Source organism: Paramisgurnus dabryanus, chromosome 2 (genome assembly GCF_030506205.2).
Source record: "Paramisgurnus dabryanus chromosome 2, PD_genome_1.1, whole genome shotgun sequence".
Lineage (NCBI taxonomy): Eukaryota > Metazoa > Chordata > Actinopteri > Cypriniformes > Cobitidae > Paramisgurnus > Paramisgurnus dabryanus.
In genome coordinates this window covers 11,317,191-11,340,866 of record NC_133338.1, presented here as the reverse complement: position 1 = coordinate 11,340,866, position 23,676 = coordinate 11,317,191, and the positions used below count along the sequence as shown (strand labels likewise).

The 23,676-nt window shown below is 36.8% G+C and overlaps 1 protein-coding gene and 1 long non-coding RNA gene across 6 annotated transcripts; both read left to right on the top strand.

Moving 5' to 3' along the window:
- The first annotated feature begins 1,924 nt into the window (after window positions 1-1,924).
- LOC135783747 (uncharacterized) lies at window positions 1,925-4,285 on the top strand. The gene is made up of 7 exons (XM_073813338.1): window positions 1,925-2,190; window positions 2,295-2,376; window positions 2,848-3,034; window positions 3,221-3,342; window positions 3,426-3,658; window positions 3,735-3,877; window positions 4,029-4,285. The coding sequence occupies exons 1-7, from the start codon at window positions 1,934-1,936 to the stop codon at window positions 4,283-4,285; spliced, it is 1,281 nt and encodes a 426-aa protein (XP_073669439.1). The 5' UTR covers window positions 1,925-1,933.
- Window positions 4,286-15,084: 10,799 nt separating this feature from the next.
- Window positions 15,085-21,513, top strand: LOC135783563 (uncharacterized). Of its 5 annotated transcripts, none has more exons than XR_010545669.2 (7): window positions 15,085-15,610; window positions 16,180-16,222; window positions 17,336-17,882; window positions 17,978-18,057; window positions 18,964-19,021; window positions 20,392-20,504; window positions 21,378-21,505. It is a non-coding gene; the product is annotated as an uncharacterized lncRNA (long non-coding RNA). The 5 variants fall into 5 exon arrangements; XR_010545671.2 differs by having other exon boundaries at window positions 17,308-17,882; XR_012335091.1 differs by having other exon boundaries at window positions 15,085-15,960; window positions 17,308-17,882.
- The last annotated feature ends 2,163 nt before the right edge of the window (window positions 21,514-23,676 follow it).

Genomic DNA, 23,676 nt, shown 5'->3' with positions numbered 1-23,676 from the left:
ATGTCAGCATGCTTTCCCTGGATCCTACAACTGAAAAGGACCTAAGTTTTGTTCCTCTAAGTTCGACCTCAACATCAACTCCAACTACAGAAGAAGAAGAAGCAAATTGTAGATTCAGAGATAAAAAATGGATCGTCAATGAGTCCAGTTTGATGGAGCTGTTTACCAGATGTCATCATTGTGGAGCATCAGTCACTGAAACTAAAAAAACAACTTGTGGAAGCCTCATACGTGTTGCTTGGGAATGTTCAAATGGTCATCAAGGAAAACATGGATTAAAGTGAAAAAAATTCTTCTGACTGAAATTTTTTTCAGGCCAAGTCATATTCCTTTAACTTAATGTAGGCCAGACTAATGGCATTTTAAGGGGAGATTTTTTGCCATTAATTCCATATTAAAGTCTCCTGTAGCTGTAGTTTGCCTGGCATTTAAGATGAAGGCAAAACAGCTAAATAACTCACTAAGAAAACATGAATATCACCACCTTTAATTAATCTTTTATTAATTATTTATGAATTCTAAATTTATTTATTTTAGCATTTACTAATAGTTTTTTTTAATCAAAGTTGAAACTGTTAACATTAGTAAATGCACCATGAACTACTGTCAATTACTGTAATGACATAAACAAGAATTAATTAATGCTTATATACTCTATATTTTTCATTGTTTGTTCATGTTTTATAATGCATTTACAAATGTGAACAAATACAACTTTTTCATATCATATTATTCAGTACACATAAACGAATAATCCAGGGTCTGTTCTGTTCACACAACAGCTTACAGTCACAGCTCTTATACAGTAACGTTATGTATATAAACCCTGAACGACCAACTCAAGTTAAACTCGTGTACAATTCACATAGGATGTCTGTAACCATAGTGACAGCTGTAAATTGAATGACTGTACCTTTATCAACAAATTATTATGTTACAATAGAGGCAGCGCTGATGTGCTATTTTATGCGCAATGTTTCTGCTGTTTACTTTCTCCTAAGACCTAAATGGTTGTGTTTATATGAGGAGCAAAGACAGGATTTGTGACGCATATTTGTATCTAAGGCCAATAAAGTAGCAAAAATACTCACAAGCTCAATGAGAAGCGAATGCGCAACTTGCATACTCCTCTGCATACTAAACAGCGAACGCATTTACTGTTGTTTGTGTTTGAATGGCTTAAAATCACTTGTTTTTAAACTGCGGTGCTTAAATATATGTACAAATCTTACGTTATTGTGACCACACGCAAATGCAACTGCAAGAACCGACAGGTAGATGACATCAAAGTGCCGCGAGAGCATTTCGGAAGCAGTCTCCTCTAATGATTCCTCGAATCGCTCTCACGGCGATGTTATCTGCCCCCTGGTTTTTGTGGCGCCACATGAAGTTTACCCACGAGTTTAACAAACCTGTTGTATCAGCCACTGGCTAGATGAGCATAGCAATCAAAAACGTGACGCGGATGATCACGTACGGGAGAAATAATTTACCCCCAAAATTCAGGACCACTAATCATATAATCAATACTGTGCAAAGACACGTAAGTTACCTGGATGTATTGGTTGTTTTAGCCCACGAACTGAAAGGCTTGCACTGGTCTTTTACACCTTTATCGATCTCCAAAACATCGGAGCCTTCCTGCATTATAAGTTTGTCCATGCTAGCCGAAATAAAGTTTTACCTCAGCTTAACGTGATACAGCCAGAAAACCCGGAGTGGATCCGGTGCGTAGTGATTACAGAACACTTACAGTGGAGAGAGGAACGTGATTTGGATCCACTCCAGGCTTTGATCACATCCAACTTAAAAAAAGGTGAATACACATCGTCTTTATGAAAAGTGAATTTAATTCGCAATTGACGGAAATCCGTCTAGCGACGGAAAACTTTAATCCATGGGAACATGGAACTCGTGTGATGAAATTAGAGGCATGCCAGCTAACAACCTTCTTGTGGCAGCGTGTATACTTTTCACTGGGGCAACATATGCAGACATTGATGACTGGGCTTCATTACTCAACCTCCAAATACCAAAGAAAACCACCTTTTACGCTATCCAGTCCTCTTATTTAATCCCGGTTGTAGACGTTATGTACAAAGAACAACAGGAGAAATTGCTGGAAGGCTTGCGGACACAAAACATTCTGAAAAAAGGAGTTCATTTGTCAGAAGATGGGAGAAATGACAGGTAAGTTTAAATCTAAACTGCGTGTATAAGTATAACAAGTTGCAAACTATTTTATCCTTGTTAGCCATTTTTAAATTTAAATCATTATTGGTGTTTTTTTGCAGCCCTGGATTCTCAGCAAAGTACTGTACATACAGTATAATGGATGATTCGACGAATCAGGTTGTTCACTACGAGTTGGTGCAGGTCAGTGTACATGCAGATATTGTCACTAATTGATCAACATTTATATGTAATGTGTTTTGTATTATTATTTTACTTAAATTGTGTATTATTAGTAAAGGTGCTCTAAGCGGTCTCACACATTTTTTACATACAACAAACATCTCCTAGGTATCCACTAGCTGTCTGTTTCCTGAACACACTTTTTAAAAAAACATGTTCTCTACAGACAGCCTAATCAACACAAACAGAGTGACCCGTAGCACAAAACATAACCAACTGTTCCAGCCAGTAACCGACTAGAATGATGTGGGGTGGGTTTGGGGGGTTAGTACACGGATGAGTTGGAGAGAGGCTCTAGCTAGCTTCTGTTTTGTTTGATAATAATACAAAAATCAACAATTGTTTACGCCAACCGAGATTGATTAAAGCACCTTTTAATCTAATGAAGGAATAACATTTGTTTATCTAATTATATAATTTTTAAAATTCAAGGTTACAGAAGCAGCAAGCTCTGTTGGCATGGAGCCCATAGGCTTTAAAAGAGGTCTAAACTCTCTTTTGGAAATGGGAATTGACATTGACGTGATGACTACGGACAGATCCCCATCTATTAGAAAGATCATGAGGGTTGATTATCCACAAATTCATCATGAGTTTGACATCTGGCACGTAGTGAAGGGTATACATCTTTCCATACTAATTCATATGTATTTTTTTAATAACTCTTATTTCTTAACTACTGTTGTACATAAAAGCGGCTTTGCATAAACTACAGTTTCACAATAATATTAACACTGTTTGTATGTACTAGGTTTACCCCACAATCTCATAATGTATAATAAATAACTGTCATAATGTTTTGCAGGTTTCTTCAAGAAATTACTATCAGTTTCTAAAAAGAAAGAAAATGTAGACCTTCAGCCATGGATTAAAAGCATATGCAACCATTTGTGGTATGCATGTGCATCCTGCAACGGTGACCCAGAGGTTTGTTATCTAATATTTATTTTATACATCTGATGTAGACAAACCCTTAATCAAAAATTTCATTGTAAAAATGTTTTAAACAGGTTTTGACAGCAAAGTGGAAATCTCTGCTCCATCACATTTGCGGTGAACACACGTGGGAAGAAAATGGACGTCAACAAACGTGTGCCCACGATGACCTCACCCATGACCAGCAAAGGAGGAAACGATGGCTACGAAAAGAGTCCACAGCCTTCCGCACACTATCAACACTGGTTTTACATCCCAATCTGTTGAAGGACATGAGGCAAATGGCCCTCTTCAAGCACACTGGCAAGTAAATGCGAAAACAAATGGTTTAAAAATTCACATGGATAGGGAAAACCTAAAAATTAGTTTTTTTCCTCAGGCAGTCTTGAGGTTTACCATTCTGTTCTTCTGAAATACTGCAGAAAGAACCTGCATTTTCACTACTCCTCGATGACAGCTCGTTCTCAACTTGCTGTCATGGATCACAATGAAAATGTAAACCGTCAACAGGCCACAACCAGCTCAGGCAAGTAATCAACTTCCCAAAAGTGGGGTGCTGACAATGCAAAATGCACAATTGAATTATACATGCACACTGACCGAGAGCAAAATAGACAAGGTAATTTAGTTAGGGCAAAAAATAATGCCTTACAACTGTATATATTTCAATTTAACAGGTGTTCCGCGATACAACATTGTTTTCCCCAAGCAAATTAAAGATTGGTTGGCAAGGAAGATTTATGAACCAACAACACAAAACTTCAGGGATGAACTTCTACAAAGGGTACACGAACGGCGCAGTGACCCTACTGTACTTTTCAAGGACCCTTCCTCTCAAGTTTCTTTGCCTGATATACCGTGCAATATTGCAACAAAACCCAAACCGGACAAGGAGGCTGCTATTGCAAAACATGTGTCAAGGTTTTCCAAGTAAAACACTGTCAACAGGGTACTGTAAAACATATTTTGGCCTTTTCTTATTTTGTTAGATTTTTCGTTTGGTGAAATGCTATCTCATGATGCATATTTACATATTTTTTTGTTTCGCTAGAAAATTTTGTATATAGTGTTTGAAACTGTTGATAATAAAAAATTGTGCATATCTATTACAGTAATAAAGACAGCTCTCTGACTAAAATTCTGTTTAACATCTAAAGTAAAACTGTTTGGTAAACCTGAAACCTTAATTAAAAACAAAAGACAATATATTGTTATTAACATTTTTATTTAACAAGTATATCAGCAATACACAAAAATGTTAAATGTAAATATTCAAAAAAATAAAATAAAAATAAGTTAGTGTACTGACTTGCTTTTAATTTCTTTACATTAGCATAAAAGCTTCTTCGGCATCCTTGAAACCAACATATACTCCCGAGGGTGAGGGATATCTTTCCCGTATGGCTCGCACTACACAAGATGGAAGAACTTTTCTGTTGTGTCTTCCAAGTTTTTCACCTTTCAATATCCATTCGAGAACCACACGGTATGCCACCAGTCTGTACTGACTGTAAACGGGGAAAAAAAAGAATTAGAAAGTGTTTACACACATAGGGATAGATGATAAAGAAAACGCATTGTAAAAAGCTAGGCTGCACGTGTAATTATTCTACAGTCAAAACAAACCTACTTACTCCATAGATAAAGTTCCAGCCGGTCCTTCTGGCCTCGGACGTCTCTTCCAGTTCACTTTGGGCAAATAAAAAAAAACTTCTAAAACACTTTGACTTAGCAGGGGCGGAAAACCAGGATCCTCGGTTATACAGGTAAATACACTTGTCCCATTTTCTGCGTTATCCAAACTTTCAAGCTGTGGCATGACAATGTCCCACTCGATGCAGCACATGCTCTCCTGTTCAGTTGGCATCGCCTGGCACTGATTACATTTACACCACCAGCTCTCCAATGCTCTCTGTCTTTCGGAAGCCTGACACTGCGGTTGTGTTGCAGCGGCAGCCTCTTCCATCTCTTGCAATTCAATGTCTGTGTATTCAGGTTCGAATAAGTAAGGTTGGTTAAAAAAATTTAAGTCTTCATCTACGTCAAAATCGGCCGACATATTTACAAATAATGGTTTTAACTACTGCGCGCGCGTTCACCTGCTTGTAAACAAAGTTTAGCGCTTCCGGCTATGCCACCACTTCATCTTGCACACTAGGTGGCGGTAATACGCCTAAGGAGTGAGCCGCCAGTAACAAGTAGTATTAGAAGAAGACCGTCGTCAGTTCAGTTCTCGCGCATGCGTCATGGAGCTCTTGTGAACTAACGTCAGAGGCCTACATGAGAGAAAATGAATAGGTGAATAAAGTCGTTCTTTTGTTTGTTTTTTTCACACGAAATGTATTAACGTCGCTTTAGAAACGTAGGGTTGAGCCACTGTAGTGGCATGGACTATTTAAACATTTTCTTCACTGACTTTCTGGACGGACAAGTTTGAGCCCCCTTAAAGCCAATGGAGGAGTATTCCAGCACTCATATTTCATCATAACAATATTAATTTGTGATCCGAAGATGAACGAAATGCTTACATGGTTGGATCAACATGAGGGTGAGTAAATGATGACAGAATTATCATTTTTGGGTGAACTATCCCTTTAAGACTTTCAATGTATATAAAGAATAAATGTATGTGACAAAACGCTATAAAAACACTACACTAAAGGGAAACATATAGGGGGAACAGACTTCGACACAACATCGGCCGCGTAACCGTTAAGTCCATGTCCATTTTTTTATTCGGCAACACTTAAACCCTTTTGACATTTTGCCTGACGTGGCTAAATTAAAAAAAATTTTGCCTCCCGCTGCAGACAACTCATTATGGAGCTGCTGGATCTTCTCAGACCATATTCTCTATCTAACTCTATCTGTTCATTGTAGATAGGTTGCTTTTTATTGAAAACATTAACCAATGGCAAGCAATACCGCATTAAACAGAAGTAACTGCAGCTGCTTGCCAATCAATTCTGATTGTAAAGTATCTTACCATTAGTTTCAAAGTGTATTACATAATTTTTTTAAAGTCGTTAAACCCATGACAAGACGCGGCACAAGTGGCACAACAGGAAAAGGAGGGTGGATGATTAGCGAGGGATACCCAGTTTGTCTTTTTGACTCTTCTTATCGCACTAAGAGTGAGCGTTATTGGGGAACCGGGCCCTGGACCATTCGTAAGCTCTCTCTTAGCGTTGTTTGAGCGCAAGACACTATCGCCGTCACTGTGCAGCTGTCTTTAGAAATCAGCACAGCGCAGTACAAGTCAAACTATGGTATGTTGACAATGATTTATGTTATGGGCATTTTAAGACTTATAATAAAATATGTTTGCAATGGATAAAGGACATGCAGTTGACTTTATTTGGTATCAGAACTAATGAATCAAAGAAGGCGACGTTGCGTCGAAGTTTGTTCCCCATCAAAGTCTGTTCCCTCTATGTTTGTAGCTTTTTCGTCATATTAAATTTATAATTTATTTAGAAAGTTTAAAGATTTGAATTGGTTATACTAAAAAGCAATAATATCATGTATTCTATAATACAATTTATTAAATATTTCAGACATTTGAAAGTTTTGTATTAGGGTATGTCTTTTAACATATTATTATTATACTGTTTGTTTTAAAAAGTTATGTTTGCATACATAATAAATATATATTATACATAAAAAAACAATAAAGATACATTACATAAATGCACACATATATCTCAGTAGCCATTGAAACTTTCAATGTATATAAAGAATAAACGTATAATGTGATAAAAACGCTATAAAAAACACTACACTAAAGGGAAACATAGGGGAACAGACTTCGACACCGGCCGCGTAACCGTTTAGTCCATGCCAATTATTTTATTTGGCAACACTTAAACCCTTTTGACATTTTGCCTGATGTGACTAAATAAAAAAAAATTGCCTCCCAGGACAACTCATTATGGAGCTGCCGGATCTTTTCAGACCATATTCTGTATCTAACTCTCTCTCTCTCTGTTCATTGTAGATAGGTTGCTTTTTATTGAAAACATTAACCAATGGCAAGCAATACTGCATTAAACAGAAGTCGCTGAAGCTGCTTGCCAATCAATTCTGATTGTAAAGTACCTTACCATTAGTATAAAAGTGTATTACATAATTTTTAAAAGTCGTTAAACCCACATCAAGAAGCGGCACAAGTGGCACAACGGGATAAGGAGGGTGGATGATTAGAGGGGGATACCCGGTTCGTCTACAAATATTACTGACAATTTGATCATTTAATTAATAGTCTATATTTTACGGATAACTTAAACTATGTTAAAAAAAATGTTACTGGAATAATTTGAGTAATGTTCCATTTGTATAGAACGTGTTGTCTTTCTTAACGCCGTAATGCACCTTCGCGTAAAGTAGAAAATCGATCCCTAAGCGATCGATCGCAAATAATTCAGCACCTTCACTTGGGACAGCGCCATTGTAACGTCGAACTTAGAGGCAGCGTGTTAAGAAGCTTTCTAAGGGAAACTTCGGGGCACACTTAGGAACATAAACAACTTTGTTAAGATATATCTTTGTGAATCTTCTTAGCGTGCTAAGAGTGAGCGTTATCGGGGAACCGGGCCCAGATTTCTTAGAAAAGTTCTTCACAAAAATTGAATTATCTCAGCATTTAGCTGAAAATTTGAGAGGTGATAAGAGAACAAATGAAGGTATGATGAAACTGTTTTTTTGTTGTTTTTTTGTTTTGTTTTTTTAAAGCGGAGGGTCTGTTCTTTCATTTGATATATTGTATGTTTATTTAAAGATGGCGCCGGTGTTCTTGGCATGCCGTCACGCTCTGAGACTTTTAAGTTTGTTTGTATTGTGGTTTTTTTAACTGTCTTTTAAATCATGGCATTATAAATTCATCTGTGGTCTTAAGTCAAAATGTGTCACCTGGGATAGTTTACGACCAGCAAACTCTGCTGAATATTGGATTTCTATCAGATGGACAAACATATCGGTTATCACCGGGTTTTGGAGGCATTCCTCCGCCTTTGCTGTCGTCCGTGCCGCCCTATCTCCGTCGAGAACAATGTTTGCCACCAGGAAAGAAACGACGGAAGCATCGGGGGGAAACGAAGTGGTTTCGCTGTTAAACTTAAACTTGCCCTTGGAAGTAACCAGCAGAGATATAATGCTCGAACTTTGGTTGTTGACGGAGTGGACTGCTCCCGTTTTGTGAGATGGTGCTCCATGGAACCATCATATAACTGGAATGTACCGCTTTTCCCTACCTCTTTTGGATCGCCGCAAGTGACCCGCTTTCCGCGTCTTCAACTCGGCGGGGTAAGTTTGGGGAATATAAAACTGCTGCACCGGACAACTTGTACTGAAGAGGGCAAAATAAAACTGAAGATCGGCTTGATTAATGCGAGGTCAGTGATCAATAAGACTTATTTGATAAATGACTTTTTTACTGCACGAGGCTAAGATTTTATGTTCATCACTGAGACTTGGATTACAAGTGGGGACATGAGTTCTTTTTCAGAGCTCATACCACGGGATTGTAACTTCTATAATACACCTCGTGTATCAGGCTGAGGAGGAGGACTGGTCTCTATAATCAAAGATCATTTTAGTTGCAGACTAATAACAACAGAGTATTGTGCCTCCTTTGAACGACAATTGCTTTTACTGGACACGGGCAACATCAGTCCGATTGCTATTGCTATTATCTATAGACCTCCAAAAAGGCAGAAAGGTTTTATTAATGATTTTGGGGATTTTTTAGGAGGTCTGTTTTCAAAATTTGATAGATTACTTATTTTAGGTTATTTTAATATACATGTGTGTTGCCAACAAAATGCGCTGTCGAAGGACTTTTTAAATCTGATCGACTCCTTTGGACTAGCACAATTTGTAAATGGTCCGACCCATATTCAAGGCCATACGTTGGACCTGGTATTAACTCATTGGCTTTTTATTGAAGACCTAGAACTAAATGATCATGCTATTTCAGACCACAAACCTGTACTGTTTAATATTCCTCTATCATGTTGTTCTGTAAATCCTGTAAAATCTCTGCAAAGCTTTCGTAGTTTTTCATCTACGACTAGTATGGATTTTGTTGCAATGTTTAATGAGAGATGTGATGTGTCTGAGTCCGTCCTTCAGAATATGGGTGTTGACGAGCACCTGTCCTGGTTGCACTCAGCCTGTAGAGAGATGTTAGACACAGTGGCTCCTCAAAAAAATAAACAGCGCAAAGTTAGGTCTGATCCATGGTTAAATGATGAGATAAGAGGTCTTAGACAAATCTGTAGGCAGGCAGAAAGAAAGAAAGTGGAAGACTAATAAGCTGCAAATTAATTACAATATTTTTAAAGAAGCACTAAAAAACTTTCAGAGATCTGTAAAAATGGCCAAATCTAAGTATTTTGCCGAGTTAATAGAAAACAACGCTAATAATCCTAAGACACTGTTTAATATTATAAATACAGTAATTAATCCTCCAAATACAAATGTAGATTCATCCCCTATAATATGTGAGAAATTTTTAAATTCATTTAAAAATAAAATTGAGAATCTGAGAAAGACAATACCACTACCGAGCTGTGACCCATTAGGTACTGTTATACGGACCTCTACTTTTAATCGATTTGAACTTATCACATTCCAGCAGTTAAGGGAAATTGTAAAAAGGTTGAAACCTACTGGGTCAGACGTTGATATGGTCCCTTCATGGTTTTTAAAGGAAAACTTTGAGGCCGTTGGACCCAGTATTCTCCAAATTGTAAATAAAAGTTTAAGTACAGGGGTTTTTCCTAACATGCTTAAACAGGCCTATGTGAGACCTGTACTAAAGAAACCTAACTTAGACCCAACTGACTTAACAAATTTTAGACCTGTTTCGCACTTATCCTTTCTGTCAAATTTTTTTGAAAAAGTAGTGTTTAATCAGCTACATGCTTTTCTTGAACAGAATAAGATTAATGAACTTTACCAGTCTGGTTTTAGGAAGTACCACTCTACGGAGACAGCCCTTGTAAAAGTTTTTAATGATTTATTGATGACAGTGGATGCCGGGGATTCAGCAGTGTTAGTTTTATTAGACCTAACAGCAGCCTTCGATACAATAGACCACACAGTGCTGCTTTCACGGCTAGAACAGTATGTAGGGATGCAGGGTCAGGCCTTAAATTGGTTCAAATCATATTTAACTGATGGAGGCATGGCAGTACGATTGGGACCATATACATCGAGAAGGATATCGCTTGCATGCGGTATGCCTCAAGGCTCCATTTTAGCCCCTACGCTTTTTTCACTTTACATGCTCCCAGTGGGGGATATTTTTAGAAACCATAATATAGCATTCCACTGCTACGCGGATGACATCCAAGTATACTTACCCTTAATAAATGGAAATTGCTTAGAACCTTTAATGTCTTGCCTCTCTGATATCAAAGTATGGTTGGCTTCTAATCTCCTATACCTTAATGAAAATAAAACAGAGATTGTAGTGTTCGGCTCCAAAGGAGTAAAGGGTGTTACAGATTTAAATTTTGGACCACTGTCAATAAACGTTAAAGACTGTGTTAAAAACCTGGGTATTTTAATTGACAGCTCATTGAAGATGGACAAACGGATAAATTATGTGGTGAAGTCAAGCTTCTTTCATCTGAGGAATTTAGCCAAGATGAAATCCTGTTTGACATTTAAGAGTCTCGAAATTGCAATTCATGCCCTCATATCATCAAGACTGGACTATTGTAATTCGTTATATAAAGGAATTAGTCAAGCCTCAATCCTACGGTTGCAGAAGGTTCAAAATGCTGCTGCGAGATTATTAATGAATGTTAAGAAATACGAACATATCACTCCGTCTTTGGTATCCCTACACTGGCTCCCTGTAGAGCACAGAATTGATTTTAAGTTACTTTTATTAGTATATAAATCTCTCCATGGCCTTGCACCCTTTTACTTATCTGAGTTACTAATTAAACATCAAATGGAAAGAACATTGAGATCAACAACCCAAAACCTACTGAAAACTCCTAGGACTAAATTAAGCCAGAAAGGGGATCGTGCATTTGCTGCAGTAGCGCCCAGACTGTGGAATAGTTTACCCACTGATATCAGAGATGCTGACACGGTACACATTTTTAAGAAACAACTTAAGACACATCTGTTTGCCATGGCTTATCCTTCCTGTTGATGTTTTTTATGCATGTAATACTGTTTTTAATCTATAATGTATTTTATCTTTTTTATATAATGAAACGATGTAAAGCACATTGGTCAACATGTGTTGTGTGAATAGTGCTATACAAATAAAGGTGACATTGACATTGACTGACATAAAGAAGAACATTTTTCTTGAAGGCAATAAACTAAAACTGGGTGGCAACTAAAAAAAAAGATCACACTGTAGATGTACACACAAACAACTTTTGGAAAGATGTTTCCTGTGATGTTTTGTAAAAAAAAAGTTCACTACAGAATCTTTACTTTCTATTTCTTAGCAAAGAGGGGATTAAAATGCTATTTTATGCAGAGAAAGATGCTAAACAGATGCAGGTACACCTCTCTCTCTCTCTCTCTCTCTCTCTCTCTCTCTCTCTCTCTCTCTCTCAATAATTTAAATACATTCTTTAACTATTCTTTAAATGTAACCAATGTGCACTACTTTAACTCTGTGTCTGATTCAAAGTGGACAGAATGCTAGCTCTAACACGTTTTGACGTGTTTTCTCCTTATCATAGCAGAATCAACTTAAAATACTCCATCATTAATAATCATACACTCACGTGTTTGACATCATTTGAAACTCTGAAGGGTCCTCTTTAATAAGTTTACATTCACAATAACAAGAGATCTTTGTGTTTTTGTCAAATAAAGAAAATAAACAGGGTGCGCATTCAGACATTTCTGTCTCCGCCAGCTATCTCTCAAATCACGTTACAAAAATCAGTTGAAACTCCGCGAATACTCGTCACACAATGATACACATGTCCAAAGAAAGCCTGAAATGTCTTCTTTTAAACAAGCTAATTATAATCAAAAACAAATATTTCCTGTTTATATAATCTGCATTGAAGTAAAGAGAGTACAGTTTTTCCTGGCTGAGCTCAATATCTCTAATGCGGTCACACCCACAGGCTGTTGACATGGTAATGAAGAGACCAGCAGTTCCAACAATAATAAACAAAGCGTAAAGTTTTATCAGATTTAAAGACTTAACCGCATGTTTGGATTATAAACTTTATACACACACGTGAGGAATATCTTCATTTATGTCTGGACATTGAGGAAGAGAAGCGTTTATCTTTAACGTTACCTAAGAAGAAGAACAATGGAAGACACAATGGAGGAGGATGTATTCCTGAAGAAACGGTAAGTCATTTGTCTTCATTTATATTTGCTATCATGTAATATGTTATGGTTTGTGCAGTTCAGCCTACATAAGCAACCTCAGCAGACTGCACGTTTCGGATTGAAAAACTTTCGCATTGTTTACAAACGAGTATGCGTTAATGGCGGATTTCATTGTTACATGCTGTACAGTGTTAGACACAGTTATTCACTTTTGTATCCTTCATGGCAACTTTGAGTAATGCTGCACTGCTGTATCTTTTAAGTGTGTGCTGTAATATGATTCCATGTTTACATGATTATTTACAAACGACTTCGCGTGATCACGTAATGGCGGATTTCATTGTTAGATGCTGTACAGTGTTAGATACAGTTATTCACTTTCGTATCCTTCATGGCAACTTTGAGTAATGCTGCACTGCGGGACCTGCTGTAATATGACATTGTTTACATGCAATGCATTCCATACATTGCGCTTTACACGCGACACCGTTTTATTATGAGCGCCGTGTTGTTTCCACGGAGATGCGAGCTCGCGCACATGGACGCCATATGCGATGTGTTTTTAAAGTTCATACTCGCTTACAGAAACGCGTTTAAAACAGAAGCTAGACAATAAGGAGATAGGCATCTGAAAACAGTCAACTGAAAACAGCTTTTTATATAACTAATCATTGCAGATGTTTATCTGAGATACTAATTTAGTTTATGTACATGATCATTTATCTGAATGTAGTGCTATCATTTACCCATCAGTTATGTATGTAAGGGTATTTCTGTGGACAATTTATGCTACCAGCTGTTCATAACTCTCTTACAGGTCTGCATCCCTCTCATCAGTACAAAACTATGAAGTGGAAAAACAAATTCACACTTCTGGACATAAAGTTATATGGTAACATGAGCCACGTGAAGTTTACAGCTCTGTTGTTTATCAGTTTCTTATACAAGTTAAGTTTTTGAATAGGGTTCGTTTCCAAATAAACTGAAAATGTCCTACTGACCTTCATTTCTATTTTGATTATATTGTTAACTTCTTAATAAACCTCAAACAAACATGTATTTATTTGTCCTCACATTCTTTACTGTAGTACCCTCTCACATTACTGTCTCATTATGCAGCTCATTGTTTGCTAGCTGTCAATCAATCCTTCTCGCACACGGCCCCTTTAAACAAAAAGTGTCTTACAATTTCTAAATCAATATATTGGTTTATGTGAATGAGTAGGCAGGATGATTTTCACATCATTTTAAAGGAAAAGGTTTTGTGGACTTATATCAGTGACTTAAAATGTTTGCTTTTTTAAAAACCACGCATAAACCTTTTTCTCTCAAAAATACAAACATGTACATACATGTAGCTCATATAATATTTTAGCCCAGTTTGTGCGGAACACAGTGGTATGAGACACTTGCCATTATTATGTTTTAAATCAACCGAAAAAAGACCAAATGTAAGAGCATGTCAGAACCTCTGATAGTGTCCCAAAGTGGTCGGACCCCATAGGGTTAAGTGCTGGCAAATGAACATGGTATGTGCAGAACAATACACAACTATCCAGGCATAAAACAATGTTAACAAATTTGGTTCACGTTAGGCATTAACATGCAAAGCTAGCCATGGATTATTCTTTACTTAATCTATATTTACAGGTTTTTTTAAATACATTTTGTACATTAGAATCCCTGTACGTGTACTAGTATATATTGTAGTCATAGTAACCTCTATCTAAGTGTCGGAATCATTCAGAAATTGAAAAAGTATATTGTTAAATGTGTTTGTATCCTGTTGTTATCTCTTAAATATGACCATCTTGACAATAATAATAATAATTACTTACTAATGATGTCAGACACTTTTTCAGAGTCCAATGATGGCTTAGCGGCTTTGTCTTTAAATGCATTTGAGCATCTTCCTGTGTAGCAGTGTGTTGCAAGTGTTTTTCTTCCAAACACTGCCATTAGGAGATCTTTTGTGGCTTTTTTGGGGTCTGTCCATTTAACATGGGCAAATTATTCTCCCATGATCAAAGTGTTGGGGCCAATTCTCACCTAAAATCAGTGAAACAATAAAAACTTAGTAATATTTTATTTGTTATTATAAAACCTTTGAGTCTAGATTTAGAATTACCCAAGAGCAGAAGTTATCAATACCATGGAAAAAACACTATTTTTTTAGGCACAATTAATTCATTAATTCTGTGAGGGGACACAATTACGACAATACACCTCGGGTGCATCCCAATTCAGGGGCTGCGGCCTTAAACTTTGAACGCAAGGCTTAATATTTCAAGGTGGCAGTCTCTAAAGGCCACAAAGCGAACTGAAATGAGACGGTCTAGCCTATGGGGGAGTTGCGTCACTTGCGTTATGATATTAATTCACATCACTAAAACCCCACCCAGCACAAGACGTCATTTAGACGTTGTTTTTTGGGCTAAATCACGTCGGCCCGTCATGACCTTCATTTAGTCCAAAAAAAGACGTTGAAAACTGGTCTTTGTTTGGTCCGTCTAATTCAGTCCAAATTTAGCCTAAAATTAGACGTCTTTTTCGGACCACTTTTCAACGTGTCTCCATTCAATAATAATCCAGACAAAATATGCATGAATGTATACGCAGAAAAAATAAATACTGAGCACATTGAACGATAATGAAATGCTTTGTTTAAAGTCTATTAATATTTCTGTTTATTTTAATTAAATAAATATGTTAAATGTGCTCTAAACAGGTCATTTTGGTCCACTACAGCACTGATAGAAGCACTTCATTTTCATCTTTTAACAAATATCTTTATTTTCTTTTAATATGATATTATTGGCAGAGGCGCGCGACCATCTCATGCTTTGTGGTCACGTGATTATTCAACCGGAGACGCGCGTTAGGGATTTTCTCCTCAGACCAGTGTTTCTGTTTTGTGGTCGATTCTGGGGTAAGTTTCCTTAAATTCGTTGTTACTTTATTGAAATTAGTTCACAGGGATGTTAATTCAGTTGTCAGTATGTCGATACGACTAATAAATGATCAATTTGAATGTTTATCGTTTGTTAGTAATGTTAGCTCGAGCGCTGTCAGCTTGACTGAGCTCGTCGCGCAGGTGTGAGCTAATGGACATCTTTTATTTGTCTTTATATCTTCTATATAATCGTGTTATGCTTGTTTTTAAATGTATTTTAAATTGTTTAGTTAATTATAATAAGTTTACTCCATGTAGTGTGGGCTTTTTTCAGTTTACGGCTAGCCTGATTGAGCCCGTGGCACAGCTGTGAGCTAACAGTTAACGTTAGTGGATATTTGTTTTATATCTTTTATAAAAACGTGTTTTGAAACGTTTTTTTCTTAAGTGTATTAAACAAATTATATCGCAAGTTTACTCCATGTATTGCAATATATGTGTGCTTTGTTCAGCTCCCTATCAAAATTACATTAACTACTCTACTTTAAATGTTAAAGGCCATTCTGAATAAATAACTGTTGTATATTTATTGTTACTTCTTTCAGATCCTTTTCTTGGTGTGTCTTGATGTTTTCTATTGGCTAAAGAGTAAGTATTACTTTGTTCATATTTTTACAGCCACCAGAATCAGACTCAAGTCAAGTGCTCAAAAGTGAAATAGCATGTTGGTCTCTTCAATGCAATGATAAATAAAATAGTTATAACTAATTAAATAGTCATATCTCACTTTGACTTTATGTACAGTTTGCTCGAGGTCAAAACACAGCTCATTCATACAAATCAAACAGTGACACTGGCTATATGTCTGCTTTCTTTTTTATAGCAATAAAAGCATAGCGATATATAAAGCAAAGACAACTATAAGATAATCCTTTAGGAGCCAGTAAAACATCTACAGTTACAGCAGTAAACATACTTGTTATGGGGTAAGAAAAACTAGTACAGTGTAGATATGAACTATGGTATCCTAAGCACTTCTCTTCTTATTGCTTCTGTCTTGTTCTTCATTTTTTGTAGTGCAAATAAGGAGACTTAGAGTAAGTACAAATTGAGCTTTTAGTACTGACGTGAATATTACATCGCCATTCGTTTGAAAGAAATAACAGACACTTTGAATGAAAGTGGTATGAATACTTAAAGGAATAGTCTATCCATATGTTATTACCTTAACTAAGAAGAGTTGATACATCCCTGTATCATCTTAGTGCGTGCACGTAATCGCTGGGGCGCGCTGCGACACTTCGATGGCATTTAGCTTAGCCTCATTCATTCAATGGTACCAAACAGAGATAAAGTTAGAAGAGACCAAACACATCAACAGTTTTCCTATTTAAGACGAGTAGTTATACGAGCCAGTTTGGTGGCACAAAATAAAACGTAGCGCTTTTCTAAGCCGATTTAAAAGAGGAACTATATTTTATGGCGGAATAGCACTTTTGGGAGTACTTGGACTCGCCTGAAAATTCTGCTCCCCTTCTCTCTCTCATAATGGGAGAGGGAGGGTGTTACTGCGCCGAGTCAAAGTACTCCCAAAAGTGCTATTCCGCCATAAAATATAGTTCCTCTTTTAAATCTGCTTAGAAAAGCGCTACGTTTTATTTTGTACCACCAAACTTGCGCGTATAACTACGATAATAATACTTTTTCTGATGCTGCTGTTTACTCCATTGTAGCATGTCTCTGTGAAACTGCCAATCTCAGGTAGGAGCTGCTGGTTTGTGGTTGGCAGTATGGATCACAGTCTGCGACTCATGAGGAGCTGGGCTGGAGACATGAAGAGGTTGTTAACAGGTGTGTTCCTGTACTCTCTCTACCAAAATGAGATAGGGATTAGTCATGTGGGCCAATGTGTGTGAAACTTAATGTTTTTGCAAAGTCTTCAAACTCTTTGTGTTGATATTGTGGACCTTTTAATTTCACTGGTATGCCATGTCTCGCGAAAGTGACTAAGCTTGCTGATGACAGTGGCAGCCATAGTAGTGTTGAGTTTGTCTAATTGGAAGAAATGGTTATAGTAATCTACATTAACCATTTATTCATTGTTCGAGGTGAAGAGGTCTGAAGCTAATACCTGCCACTGTCTGATTGGTATTTCATTAGGAATCATGGGTTCCTTGGTATTTGAATTATGTTGAACCAGGCAAGTACTCCATCTTTCGATCATGTGTTCTATCTGCTTACACATTTCTAGCCAGAATAACATTTCGTGCTCTTAGCTTAGACTTCTCAGCGTGTGCGCATATCTCAGGTCAGATATTATGACTATTTTCTTATCTTCACTGGTCAATAAAAGTTTGTCTTAAAATTCAATAATGTATGTGGGAAATTGTCTCCTCTTTGCAGGCCATCCATCCAAGATCATCTATCTGAGCTGCTGAAAACTGCCTCGGTACGGATCTGTTGGAGCTTTGTGTCACTGACTAGTAAGTTTTTATAATTAAGTGAATCTACATGTCCATATCTTTGATGAGATTGTCATTTTTTGTTGCTATGGTCTTTCTGGAGAGGGTGTCTGCCACAGGAATCTCCTTTCCTGTTCCGTGTTTGATGTCATATTTCTAGGGCTGTAGAATCATTCTTTAAAGTCATGGAGGAGCGGCATCTAGCAGGACCCTATGAAATCCATTACATTTTTGTCCCGAATTCAGTTTTATTTTTCTCAAATAATCACACCAAACGCTTTTTAAAAAAGAGCAGTGTGACGCGACTTTTCATATTGCTAGCAACCAACGAGTCAGCTGTCTTGTCAATCAAATATTGAAGCGTGATATTATTTTGCTATAAACTGTCATATTAGCAGAAACTTTATAAAGAGGACGCTTGCTCTGACCTTGTTTGAGGGTGAGAGGTGCACAAACACGTAGGAGAGTGAGCGAGTGGAGTCCGGTTCTTCAAAGCAACTGTAAACTTCCCTCACCACACCGTAAGGCCCGCCTCTCCCCCCATTCGATTGGACAATAGAAAGATGCGAATGACGTCGGCTGGTTTTCCGCTCTCAGTGCTCCTTCAAAAGCGTGTGCTGCGGCTGGTGACAAAAAACGCAAGGCGTTCGGCGCGCATAAACAGTGCGCAAATACTCCCTGCCCATAGAATATAATTAAAAAAGGCGCCTGCAACTGCCATAAATGCGTTTGGTGTGATTGGCCACTAAGAGTGATTCTTAGCTTTAAGAAATTTGACAACTTGCTTTTATACTTAAGATTGAAAGTAGGAGTATATTTCATGAATTCTTAGTACTTAAGACAAAAATGGCACTTTCAGAAGCTTGATAAATATGGGAACAGTAGTCCAACTTAAAACTTACTTCAGTTTCTTTCCTTTCCTATCAGTATTTCTGCAAATTCCTGTTCCGTGTCAAATGGCTTATGCAAGACTGAATCCATAAAGGTGAGTCGTCATCATCATGAGAAACGTCTTTGCTCACTGCATGCACATTTCTTTTATAAGCAGAATGACACACTTTGGTGAAGTGATTGTGTTTTTGGGGCTGTTTAAACTTGGTATTAAAGCCGCTCTATGCATTTCGGCGTTTTTGTCAAACAGCGACCCCTAGAGTCGCTGGAGAATACTTGCAACTGTCGTAATTTTCCACTCTAGTACTCCAAAGGTAATGACCAGGTAATGTTTCACAATTTCATACAAATATTAGGCTACTGCATAGTCTACTAAACTACAGATGATGGTAATAGGATAATAAGAAGTTTATTCCAAGTGTAGAGTGCATATAATAATAAAGTACCGCGTTTGCTAGCTTGTAACGTTTTACATGATTGCAGCTAAATCACAAGTAAACATTACAAAATGCCATGACAAAGTTAATTGTGTACGTTGCATTATTTCTTAACATTGTTCGCTATAATGTCACTATACATGATTATTGCTATCTATCATAATAGTTTGCAAATTGTGCATGTTCACACTATTTACAACCTCTAGGCTTATTTATGTCCTGATAATTATGTGAGATATTGACAACTGTTGTCATGATAATCGCATGACATACTACAAGCAAGCGCAACAACATACAACATAGACCGCAAACAAGTTTACAAATAAGAGATTTACTTACTAGTCCATCAACAAGATCGCCAAATCAGCAACCCATCCAGTGCTGTCTTTTAGCTCACGCCAACGAGTAAAAACCTGACCGAGTGGGACTCTTGTCCGGTTACTAACGCGGTCAGATTCTCTTTTCCTTTTCCAACTCTCTTCCGAAAGCGCTTTCTTAACTTTTAAATTGTTTAGCCTCACGTCTCAAATTCGCGCGTGCAGTTGTTGTCATAGGCTTGATCAACTTTATGCGGCGCTGCAAGAACCGACAGCCGGATGACGTCAAAGTGCCGTCTCGGATCATTCTCGCGGTACTTTGACGTCATCCAGCGGTCGGTTCTTGTAGCGCCACACAACGTCGAACAAGCCTAACGTGTGTGACGTCGTTGCCGTAAAGCAAGTCGTGATCTCGCGAGATTTGTCAGGGGCGGTTCTCTCAAGCTTGCATTGCTGGTTTTGGTAGCGCCGTCCTCCCCGAGCTTCAACAGGAGGATGATTCGCCCTACTATGACTTTGTTTACCACCGAAATAACTTTGAAGTTGTTACATTAAGGTAAAATAACTGCATAGTGTGTCTTTAAGATGTGTGTGTTTTTTTTTTGTCGATCGGATCATAAGCGGATGAGAAGGACACATTCTGTTACACCTGGTATTTAAATCCGTCAGTTTTGTCCCCTTTCAACCTCTTCTGTTCTGAATACTTTTAGGGGATGGTCTGTGGAGACTGTGGGCGATTCCTTCTGCTGTCATTTAAACATGAGCAGGAGTAATGACGGGATTTAAATGGACGAAGCTAATATTATGCCAGAGTCTGCTGCTTGTAAGTAAACATGTGGCACAGTGTTTTGTACATTTATATGTAAAAGCTTTCTTTGATATTTCTTTGATATTCTCTTGTGGGTGTTGGAACACATTCTACCACATGCACGCTTACACTACATAAGCAATCCGATTAAAAGTGTTTTCAACTACCTCTGAATGTGGTCAAAAGTGGACAACCTCAAGATGTTTTGAACATCATTTACACATGTCTTTAGCATCGTCCACTTGTGATCCGATCGACAACAGCACATCTTAATACCAAGTGAAAATAGCCCATTTTTTACTTGCGCTTCCAAGCTTTATAATGGCAGAAAATATAAATTAGGGAACAACTTCTGACTTCAAACCTCAATAAAGTGCATTCATCCTTCACAGAGGTAATCCATATTCAAATGTTTACCGCAAACTAGTTATTATAGTTTATAAAGTTTAAAACATTATCTTTTCTTACTATATAGCATCGATTACCCACAGAAGAACTTTATTAACCCCTTGGAGCGGTGTGGATTACTTCTTTAAAGGCTGCACTTCTTTGGGAAAATGTACCCTGATCCATGTTTTTTCCCATATTAAGCTCGGAAAAGCAAGGACATTTACTAAAATAACTCAATGTGTTCGTCTGAACATGTGTATGTCGAGTTACTGAGTGTGAGTACATCACGGGGTAATTTTAAAATCTGTCTGAAGCATTGCTTTAAATATTTAAATGGAGTATAGCAATACATAATTGGGACTAAATAACAAAGGAAAAATAAAATATAAATTCCTTTTAATATTAGTGTACCTAATTGGATTGATCATGCTTTACTTTTTGTTAAGACAACCCCTGTTTTTAATGTTAACATTTAATTTTTTTTATGTTCTCACTTAGATGCTGTAACCATAAAGCAACCAGGACAACACACCTGGAGTGACCGAGAGCAGGATGAAGAAAGAATCGGACGAGAAAATATCAACTGGTGCCCATGAGGAGACATATTGTTCTTGGACCTGCTTTTTCTGTTTAGTAATAAGTGGTTTTATGTGGTTACATAAAAGTAATTTAATATTCAATCCACAAGCTAAATTTCCTACATTTTCTTAAAAGGGTAGTTGACCCAAAAAGGAAAATTCTGTCATTTACACAAACAGTTTGGTTACAAACATTTCTCACAATATCTGCCTTCCTGTTTATCAGAACAAAGAAATGTATGCGGGTTTGTAACAACTAGAGAGTGTGTAAATGACATAATTTTCATTTTTGGGTGAAGTACCCCTTTAACATTTTTATACACAGGGGTAGGGGTGTGCAGCGGAGTCAGTATTTGTATCTGTAACAGTCTCAAAATTATTTGTATCTGTATTTGTATTCGGATTAAACCGGAAGTGGGTGGGTTGACAACTCATATTACATTAAAATGGCATTTTAAATGCATTTTTGCTTTTTATTATAATTATAACTTAAATAACTGTAAATATTTATTCAAAATAATAATACAAAATTTTAATCAAAAAGACAAATAACTTGATTCTCGTTAGTAATACTCATGGAAAGCAAACAACTCATTTTTAAAGCCTCATACAGCTTGTGCTATGCATCATTGTATTGTAGCATTAAAATAACAAACTTGAAAGCACGTTGACAAAACTGTAGGCTAGATCACCTTTAAATGTTTATTGTGCCTGTCAGCACAGTTCCATGAGACCCATTCTTTCTAAATGAGTGCGATGTTTTCAGAAAAAAATAAGTAGCCTACATTAATCCCTAGTCTAGCGATTTAAATATAGTAATTAAACATCTAAAGTTATCGTTATTTGTAAGTTTTCTAAAAGAGTGAAATATAACCTAATACTACTCATATCCATGTCTGACATCTTGGTTTTAGTTTAAAAACATGCAGGAATTTGAAAATAAAATGCAGGACTTGCTTGATGCTTAAAGAGTTATTAAGGGAGATAAAGTTCGGGAACTGATTTATGTTAAAAAGTTATTAAGATCGACAAACTCGCGCTGACTGACAGATCCGAAATGCAACGCAGGGACACGCAAGTGGCGCAGTATATGCACAGAATAGTTCAAAAACATCTGTTTTGATAAGAATTTACGAAAGCATAATAAGCATTAGAACAAACTTGCTGAGCTCATTTTTATCTATGTCCATATAGCGTTTGCGCGAATATAACGAATTGTTTAAAAAAAACTTTCTTATTAATCTTCATCTAAATAAATATATAATCAGATAGTTGTTTAAATTTTTAAATAACAGTATGCTCTATTAAAAATCTGTTTTGACTTAGTTCAAAACCAGCAACATGATTTAAAACAATAATGTAATTAGAAATATTTAATTCAAATGTTTCAGTTGTTATTTGCTTACTTTATTTTTATGTTAATTGCAATTCATGTCATAGTATTCTTCAGTTTAAATTTTGCTTTTAAAATGTTACATTTTCATATTTTTATCTATTTACTTATTTATTTTATATTCACCTAGATTGACAATAAAGCTTGCTTCGACTAGAAGTAATTAAAATATCATCTACCGGTGCCACAGAGATACAGAGTTATTAACGAATATTTTATTATCAGAGTGCAGCATTTTATCAAGGTTTTCTGTCCTAATTAAATAAAACGGATTTTTTTTTTTTAAAGTTGGGTTAAAAGAAGTTTGATATTAGCAGCGTTTTTAAGATTTTAAACTAATTCCAAAACAGCTCGCGTTTCTAAATAAGGGTTGCGCCGAAAATGTCATTTTATAGATTGCACTCATTCACTTCACACACATATTATTCTTGCTTTAAGGGGTTTATAATTTAGAGCTGTTCCAGTAAACATGTGATTATGTCTGGCCGAATATTTTCTCTGTTATTCGGATGAATTCGTTGTTCGTTTTGAAGCTATTATCCGTGCCCTTCCGAATAACGTATTCGGCTTCGGTCACATCCCTACCCAGGGGTAAAAGAAATGTATATGTTAAACATTTTTAGTTTGTCTTTTTTTGTTACTGCTACTTTTAACAAGACTAATTATTCAGCCAAGCTTATTTTGTACTTTAAGAAATGAACAGCTTTTATGGGTTTTAAGACACAGACATGTGCTCACAGTTTGCCCATAGAATGCCCAGTGGTGTCCCACAATTTTCCCGCAGTATGCCCACATTTTTCCCACGTATTTGTATTTAAATAAATTT